The sequence below is a fragment of the Manacus vitellinus genome, unplaced genomic scaffold, assembly GCF_001715985.3.
Source record: "Manacus vitellinus isolate BGI_N305 unplaced genomic scaffold, ASM171598v3 scaffold_5_pilon, whole genome shotgun sequence".
Taxonomy (NCBI): Eukaryota; Metazoa; Chordata; class Aves; order Passeriformes; family Pipridae; genus Manacus; species Manacus vitellinus.
This window is the reverse complement of record NW_021940682.1, coordinates 19,291,880-19,301,158: the sequence shown is the minus strand read 5'-3', so window position 1 is coordinate 19,301,158 and position 9,279 is coordinate 19,291,880. Positions and strand designations below refer to the sequence as shown.

General features: G+C 39.2%; 1 protein-coding gene and 1 long non-coding RNA gene across 3 annotated transcripts in view; one reads left to right on the top strand and one right to left on the bottom strand.

Annotated features, from left to right (window-relative positions):
- LOC103754403 (late histone H2B.L4) overlaps positions 1–1,037 on the bottom strand; it is a 2,576-nt gene extending 1,539 nt beyond the window's left edge. The window contains exons 1-2 of the mRNA XM_008920215.4: positions 975–1,037; positions 46–144 (exon numbers count right to left, since the gene is read on the bottom strand). Of these exons, the coding sequence (XP_008918463.2) occupies positions 46–144; positions 975–1,037 (162 nt within the window). The remainder of the gene's footprint in view (positions 1–45; positions 145–974) is intronic.
- A 216-nt stretch (positions 1,038–1,253) lies between these two features.
- Positions 1,254–9,027, top strand: LOC108640999. Of its 2 annotated transcripts, XR_003916218.1 has the most exons (4): positions 1,254–1,542; positions 1,848–1,949; positions 5,397–5,603; positions 7,225–9,027. It is a non-coding gene; the product is annotated as an uncharacterized LOC108640999 (long non-coding RNA). The 2 variants fall into 2 exon arrangements; XR_003916219.1 differs by lacking the exon at positions 7,225–9,027 and having other exon boundaries at positions 1,255–1,542; positions 5,441–5,475.
- The last annotated feature ends 252 nt before the right edge of the window (positions 9,028–9,279 follow it).

Here is a 9,279-nt window from a genome sequence, read left to right as displayed (position 1 = left end):
AACGCGGCCCGCGACAACAAGAAGACGCGCATCATCCCCCGCCACCTGCAGCTCGCCATCCGCAACGACGAGGAGCTCAACAAGCTGCTGGGCAAGGTGACGATCGCGCAGGGCGGCGTGCTGCCCAACATCCAGGCCGTGCTGCTGCCCAAGAAGACCGACAGCCACAAGGCCAAAGCCAAGTAAAGTTCTCCAGATCAAACAACCCAAAGGCTCTTTTCAGAGCCACCCACATCTTCCTAGAAAGAGCAGGAACGCTTGACCCTACAAATACATACTATTTGACATATCTGAAAATTCTAAATGTCAGAAGAAGCTTTCTGAAGCGTAAACTTTGTGTATTTTTAACTTGCTGATCAGTGTAGTTCCCTGCAGTTTTCTTTCTCTAAGACATCCATGTTCTTATGTAAATGTACCTCCGTTTCCCTTTTTAGGGGAAAAAAAAATAATAAAAGGTATCTATTGCGATTGAAATCGGTCACCGCAGCATGGTTTGAGATGTGAACTAGGCAAGGGTGTACTCTCTGCTTGCCTCCCCATGGATTCAGTGGGTGGGAAGCACCGTTAAGCTCGGTGGTGGTAGTATGGGGCGGGGACGGGGCCGTCCTTGCCAATCCGATTGGAATGCGCGGTTTTCAAACCAGAGAGGGATTGGGCCCCCTCCTCTCCCAGTGAGCCGCTGCTGTCCCTGCGTTGGGGTGGAAAGGTGTCCGGGTGCCTTATGCGTAGTGGTTGCTGTAATTTTCTGCCTTCTGAGGTTGTTTTTTTTTTCTTGTTTGCAATTTGGGACTATCAGGGGATAGTAAGAAAATGGTAAGTACTTCACTGGGATGCTGTCCAGGACAGTTTCCAAAGGGCAGCGCCAGGTATTCTATTTAAGTGATAGATAATGATGGTGACTATCATAATGGAGTTAAAGCAAAATAGGCTGGAGTGTGAGTTCAGATAGAAGCACTATGGAAACTCACACATACACAGGAAAGGGGGTCATCATGTACCAGTCTAGACTTGAACTGTTTCAATTCTTTCTCTTTCATCCTGGTGGTGTTCAAAAGTGCTCTTGGCGTTTTTCTGCAAAAGTTTCCTTTACTTATACAGTACAGACTCCTGGGTACCGTCGCTTTCGGCTTGGCCGAGCTCCCCGGTACCACCTTTTTGGATTTCGTAGCCCTAGTTGCCTTTTTGGGGCCCTTGGCTGCTACGACTGCCTTGGCCTGCTTGACTGCGGGAGCCTCTTGTGCTCCAAAGAGGGGGACACGGCCTCGATGACGCGGGAGTCGCGGGCTCTGAAGTCGCCGCATCTGGCTTGAGGATCCCGAGGTGCTGGGGGCACATAAATCAAGATACTACGCGAGAGATCGGTATTTGCAGGGAGGAGCCTGTCCGCCATTGGTGCCTCGGGGAGTCCGCCCTGCTGGGGCACAGCGACAGCTCTTGTCCCCTCTGTTTCCTCTGAACGCGTTAATTTTATTTCTTTTGGTTTTTTTTTCTTTTCTTCTGCTGTAAAGAACACCACTTCTCACCTTTGTTAGGCGGATGTAGGTAAAAGAGGCTTTTACTTCTTTTTTATTCAGTAATGTTTATTCCGGAAGAAAAAGCCTGCCCGAAGGGGAAGCAGGAATGCAACGGGGGGAGCTGGGAGACTCAGAATGAGGCTTTCTCAGAGCTGGGGAGGATGTTTTCTTTGTTCTTTAAAACCGTCCGTGAGAACTGAAAAAGGAAAACTCCGCAGTTGTTTGTTTCTGCTGTTGTTTGGTTGGTTGGGGTTTTTTTTCAGGATTCTGTCTCAGGAGGCAGAGAAATGAGCCACTGTGCCATTGTGTTAATGGAAAATGTTTTTCAAGCAGAGAGAGATAACGGAGGAGTGCCCAGCTGAAGTCTTGCTTGGAAACAAGATGAGAAAGGCGAGACTGCTATCAAACGGTACAAGATTTTTGCACAATTTTCAGGTTGGTTTGGGATATTTTTTTTTGATTGGTTGTTGTTTTTGTGTGTGTGTGTGTTTGGTTTTTTGATTGTTATTTTATCTTTTCTTTTTATTTCCCGAAATAGATAGAGGACTTTTTTTTTCTTTCCTTTTTTTTTTTTTAATCATCTCTGTCTTACTGAAAGAAACTGCATTAGGTATTAATCACCTACTATTCAGAGCTGGACTTTGAAACAACATTAACTGCAGGACTTTATTAGTAACTATGCTGAAATTTGAGGCTAGAATTAGGTTTAAAACACTTAAAGGATTTTTTGTTTGTTTGTTTAATAATATCAAATTTTCTGTATTTAGTATATTTGGCAAAATAGCCTTCTATTGGTGTATATTTAGTATGGGAGGAAGAGATTGCATGAGTCTAAGGCAGGGAATTGATTTGTACAAGGTTCTGATTGGGCGATTTGAAAATTCAGAAACAGAGGCCTCCCGAGTTTCATTTTTGCCTTTGAAGACACAGTGTGAGGAGGGAGCATTTCTTTTCAAGAACAATGCTCATACTTACTTAGACACTTCAGTATATCTGTTCCGCTTCTCTTGGAAATTGGAAAAGAGGTGGCTGGATTTGTTTTGTTTTGTTGTTTGTTTTTTTCCCTCTGATTTTTGAAAAATCATTTGAAAACACAAATATTCTAATAGTTTTCAAATAAGACATAAGCAGATTGGAATCTAGTCTAAAGTGTTTGTATTGTTTTTCTATTATGTTCCTCATTAAAAACTAGTTAAGCTCAGTATTGTAATTCATGAAGTTCACCATTTCCTTCTCAGAACTTTCCAGCCATGCTTCCCCCTTGAGATGGTAACCAGCATCTAGCTATAACTAGATGCATATAACTAGCTCGGTTTCCTTATACAGAAATTTATAAACAATGTTCTCTCTATCCCACCAATAGGATTTTTATGACGGGTTTAAGTATGTTTCTATTAATAGAGGAAAACTCATAAGTTCTGTATACTAAATCCTTTTTCCTCAGCTAAATTACACCTGGAATGTTTTCCTATGATTACTGCATATACCTGTTTCTCCTGACCAGTCATTCATATTTAATGTAGAAAGGCAACTTGTTCTTCTACTTCAGGTGACTGCGCTTGTTATAAATGAACACGTTCTGTCTGCATACCATAGTTAAAGAACAGGGTTGTATATATTGAAATAGAAGAGAGAAACGTACTATATCACCTATTTGCTTATGTGACAGGTGAGAGTTAAAAGTATTTTCTCGAAAACCACAATATTTTATTTCATTGCAGATGCAAAATTTCCCTTACCAAATTTCATTTCAACTATTAAGCCGACCTAAATTCTCAAAAAGGGGAAAGACTTTAGATTTAAGAACAGTGCATCACAGATGCTGGTGGTCACAAAATAAGTGTTGAATGACATACATGACACTAATTTACTTTTGAATTTTAAGTCCACACAAAATATATCCTTGCTTTAAAGTACTAACTGTAGCATAGGTAGTGCAATCTGTCAGATGACTTGTTCCCATGAATATTATTCACCCTGTAGTTACTAAAAAACAACTCTGTTTTTTAAAGGACTAAAACATAATATGCAAGACAATATTAAAAAAAAAAGAAAAATAAACTACACTCAGTTGCAGAAATATTCCCAAGTATGCTGAGAAACAAGTTTTAAAAAAGTAAAGTAATAGAAGAACATTCACTTTTAGGCTTTTTCATAGTCACAATACAGTGTGAGAAAAAGTCCTTAGATATTCTTTTCCTTCAAAAAGTCTTATTCACGTTGTTTTGGTTTGGTTTTTGCTGTTTTTGTTTTGTTTGTTTGTTTGTATTTGAAAAAGACTGTCTATGCTTAATTTTTCTCTAGTGACCTGATTGAGGACAGAATTGAAATATTGTTCAAGCTCCTTTGGTAGTAAAAGTCTTACAGAAAACTGTGATTTTATTTTTTTTTTTCTCATGAGAATTTGCTTTAGGCTAGCAAATTTATCAACAATATAGACAAGTATTTACATAGGCCAACAAACATGAACGGAATTAATTGCTTGGTACCAATGCTATCCCCATGATTCTGTAGGCTCCTCCTTGTAAAACTTATTTGAACATTTACATCACATACTCTATGCAAAGGTTCAACTCTTATAGGTCTTTTATTAAATTACTCCCAAATTCCTTCACTCAAATTTTCAGTTTCTTTAGTACCTTTTGCAAACCTACATAGCACACCAAAATACACTAAAGTAGGAATATCCTACAAATCTGGTGTAGTGTTATAGAAACCGTTTGAATAATACCATGAGTAGTTTATTTTTCATGAACGCTGAAAACAGACCTGCTTAGGGACCAAATGAACTTTTTAAAGAAAATGTTACTGTGTGTTTCTCTCAAATATATAGTGCAGGATCGATTTAGATTTTGGTAAACATGAAAGAAATCCACTAGTCTCCATTCACAGTATTTTGGAGGTATTCCTGATGCTCAGGAAGTCTGTTGGAAAGTCTGGAAACCAACTGCACTACAGCTATGGAAATGCAGCAGAAAACTGCGTTTTTCTGCAGGTCACAATAAATACTCTGCGTGTATCTAATAATAACAGAAAAACAGATTGCAGTAAACCCTAGCTAAGTCCTCCTGTGTCTTTGTCTTTGCATCTTCTGAGATCCTTATCGTTACCATGGCAAGCTGAGTCAAGGGGAGGGCTGATCTCTTTGGGGCATTCTGGTTCAGCTCTGGTGCCCAGCAGGGGAGTGGGGAGGGGTGCCCAGTCACGACCCGCCTGGGCTGCAGCAATTTCTGACCAATCCTGCCTTGGAAGCAGCTTACCTCCCTCTTCCACCTCCTCCTTCTTCCTTTCCTCTCTATCTCCCTCTGGTTACCTTCTCTGCCACGGCTTCCTGTCCCTTTCCGAGTAATTTTCATTTTGTTTATCTGCAGACAAGATGAATCTGCTAGATGACACCACAATGGGGTGATAAGCCCCTCACTCTGGCTGTTGTTAAAACCAGCGTGCGTTTTGAATTCTTCTGGTTTCTTCTATCAACTGCTAGTTTGTATTTTTTGACTGCCATTTATTTATACTGTGGCTGCTGCCCAGGCTAAGGGGAAAAAAACCCAACCAAACAAACAAAAGCCAAAAAACCCCACCACAAAACCAAAACAAGGAACAGTTGGGATGTTCCATCTTGCTCTGGCAGAAAATGTTTTGATTCTACAGGCTTCACAGCTGAGAGATGGATCATCCTATATGATAAAATACTTCTGTAAGGAGCCCATGGTCATTAAATACTTCCCCCCCCCCCTTGTCCTTTCGTTCTAGAAAACTTGATGTATGGGTGCATGGTACAGAACAACCCTGCCATACTAACTAGGCTGATGCAAACAAACCTTTTTTCCTCTCCAGATGTCATGTCTATATACCACATCTTTGAGAGTTTCATTGTTTCAGGTCTCTGCACTCCGCATACAAATGATACTGCTCTTCACTTGTAGGGAGGGATTTCAAACAGAAACCAAATCCTCTTCCTAAAGACATTGCAGCTTTTTCCTGTCATGGAATTCCTCTGTTGCCTTCCCAACTATTTTCTAAGAGAACCGTGAAAATACCAGCCCAAACCAGGATGCTAGCAATTTAGAAGTCCTGAAAAAAAAATAGGTAAGCACTTGAATAGGATTTTCCTTTTTAGGGGAAGTTGTTTTGCTGTTATTTGGTTGGGTTGGGTTTTTTGGAGGGGGGGAGGAGAGGAAGAGTCAGATTTTTGTTTGGAGTTGGTGCTTTTATGGGAGGGATTTCTTTGTTTGTTTTTTTTATGTTATAGAAAAAGATCAAAATCAATCCTCAGGACATGCATGTAATTAAATGGACCAGTTTGTGAACTATTTACCACAGGCATTAGCAAGTGCTTTGCTTGTGCAAGCAGCTGTGTAGTCTAGAATTGATTTCTATAAAGGAGAGGGATGGCACCAATCTCATATTTCCACACATCATCTTCATCTTTTTTCTTTGATTTGGAAAATGCCTAGAGAGAAAAGGAGTCCATTTATTTAAGGAAACTGCCTATGAAATTTAGCATTTCTGGTTTCAGTAACCTTTTGGTTTATAACCAATTTTATAATTAGATTAGACCTCACTAAATGTGATAGATTTAACCACTGACCTTACAGATAGTAAAAATAAGCAAGAACATCTTCAACCAGTAGTGGTCTCTGTTCTGAAAGTGTCCTAATATTCTTAGTAAAGAAGCCATTTTAGACCTTAAATCATCTTTATCACTTTTCTCAGAAATTTCTTTACCACTTGCATTTATTTGTTTATTTATGGGCCAGAAATGTGTACACTACTCAGGGTGCAACTATTTCACACAATGCTACAATGGTACTAAGCTACAATATCCTGTTTTACTGCCTCTTCGTCTTCTGGTGATTCTTGACATTCAAGTTATTTTCACTGAAGTACTTCTGAGCATTGAACATGTTTGTTTTAGTTATTTATTTGTTGTTTTCAGATGTGGGAAGAATTTTTTATTAGGATCAAACTGGAGGGTGCAGTAAAAGTGGAAGATTGTGGTGAGACAGCTTTGAAGACTGAGTTAAGGATCAGGCACGGGGGAAGGACAAGCAGTAAAATTGAAAACTGTGGTTAAATAAAAGTGAATAAATGAGAAGACTGAAATTCATTGTCATTTAATGACATCCAAAACACCTAAAGATGGAGCGCTTGAGAGGTTTATGCTGTAGGGGTCATGGCAAGTTCACTGTTGCATATCAGGAAAATAAAGATTTTTTTGTTCCTCACCAAAAGGATGGTTGGATTTGCCAGCATCCATTATGATCCAGAAGTCCAAGTCCGTATGTCTTTATGGGTGGTGAGGTTCTAATTAGTTGCTAATCTTGTGTGTGTGCAGACTGCTAACTGCTGAAGGACCTTGTAGCCACAAGAAGTTCATACAGAATAGCAGCAGCACTGGATAGTACTAGCAAGATCAGTAATTACTATACATGCAGAAATTATAAAGGTGAAAAAAATATTACCTTGTAAATAACTTTCTAACTTTCTTTCTCCTATGTGTTGTTGTTTTGGTTTTGGGTTTTTTTTTTTTGTTTGGTTTGGGTTTTATTTCAGACCAAATTGTCCCTTGTCCATTTCTGTGAATTTGGGGATAACCAGCAAGAGTTATTGAGGGTTTCTGCGTAAACACATCAATGCATGAAAAGATAACATTTCAAAGCATCAGTAGTTAAAAAGTATATGTATGATTTTGATGTGGTTTTTGAAGCCCTGTCAGAGATGGACACACTGTGACTGGATGGGGGCTGCCACGATCCGTGTTGATTTCCGGCTTCCACCTAGAGAAGTACAACTGTAACTGTACCAGCTCTGGCCTTCAGCACACAGTTGTAAGTAGAGCCTGGAAGCAGATGCACACCCGAGAAGAAATCCTGCTGTGCCCTGAGGCAATCAGACCCATGGGGAGCAGCCACTCCAAGTGCCAGGTACATCAGATTAGTCCAGGTGAATGAGAATGAAAGCTAGGACTGAGCTGACCAAGCCTCAGTCTGGCAGTAATTTAGGGGCACATTGGGGTGTGAAATGTGTGATTCTCCTTTATATTGTGGGTCTAACAACCAGTCCTACTGATGGGCCTGTCTTCAGTACCCTGGAAGGTGGCCTGTGCAGAGACTGACAGCTCGGAGTCTCCCTGTAAGTAGGGTGCACCAAGCTTTAATTTTACTTATGTTGTAATTAACGGATTTGTCATGCAACTTTCAAAAATGTTTGTTTTCCTCCATGAAATTAGACAAATTCTAACAATATTTAGTCATGTTGATTGTCACTCTAGGCAAAAATCCATCTCTATTTTTAGTTGAACTTGTGCATTTCATGTGATAATGCTCTGGGAACACTTTTATTTCCCTAGGAAGATGATGCAAAAAAAAGATGATTGCTTTCTCTCACAAGTGTCTCACCTAAATGAAGTAGCACATTTATTACAAGCTTTTGCTTTAGGAGATGAATAAAATCTGTATCTCCAGTTTTCAATATATCTATCAAGATACTTTTAGCTAATTTAAAGAACATACCACAGAGGCTTGAATTTTGAAACTCAAACTATTTCAACAGCCTATTCAAAGGGATGGTTGTCTTTTGGGAAGGATGGGAGTGTTAGAAGGAATGTCAGGTTGAGAGATTGAAAGCTGATGCTGAAGGGAATAGGAGTGCTAAAATCTCCTGACACTCCTAGAGTGGGCAAAGGAGTAGAGTCATTCTCTCACTCATTCCTGCCATCACTCAGCCTGTTCCTTCACTCAAAATGTGCCATGACTGCCTTCCCACATCATGGGAGACAGCTCTGGGCTCTTCCAATTCATGCTGCCTGATCAGGAAAACATTTTGCTCTTCTCATACTGTTTTGATTAATAGGGAGAGCTCATTGTAAAAATAAAATAAAAAAAAATATTATTAATTTGTAGTCCATATACTCACTTGCTTCTGAGTAACAAAACAATCCATGCAGATGAACCACCAGGAGTAAAGGATGAACCCTGGCCATAAAATATGAGACTGGCAATAAAATAAAAGATGTCATATTGGGAAATGAAGTGTTACTCCAGAATTGAGTGAATTTGAGTTGCTTAAAACTCCTCCTTTCTTTTCCATAACCTTGAAAGGTTCAAGTTCCTGTAAACAGGTTTTTTGCTTTTCCTTTAGGTTTAATTTTGTTTCTTTTTCAGGAATGTCCTAATACTTCAAAAACACACACACTGTTACTTTGTACCTACAGCTGCCAGTGAAAAGCTTAGGAAGATACTAGACACACACACTATGCTAAAATAGAACCAAGAAAATTAAACTGCCTGGTGTGGAAAAGGTAAATCTGGGTAAGCATTACTTGACTTGAACAATCATGAAATATAGAATATTTCCTCAAATAACACAAGCACACTGTAAAGCACCAATCTAGTCTATGTACCTGTACATTGTTGTCATATCTACAAGGATTCTGTGTAATACTGGTCATAATAAAAATTCATTCATTAAATAATCTGTGGGGTTTTTTTTCTTTGAAATTAAACTATTACTTAGGTTAAGAACAAATTGCATTAATATCTGTTTTGGTTCTTCCCCTGGATTGTCACTCTTAAAATGTAATGGACCCTGGATAAGGAAAAAAAATTGATTACTTAAAGTCTAATATGGAGATGATCAAGAAAATATGATGCGGAAGTAAGCAAAGGTTAAATGTAATAGAAAAAAATATTAACTTCCACACAAAGAGATATAGGGAAATAAAAAACATCAAGAAATGAATGGTAAAAAAGATTGCAACTTT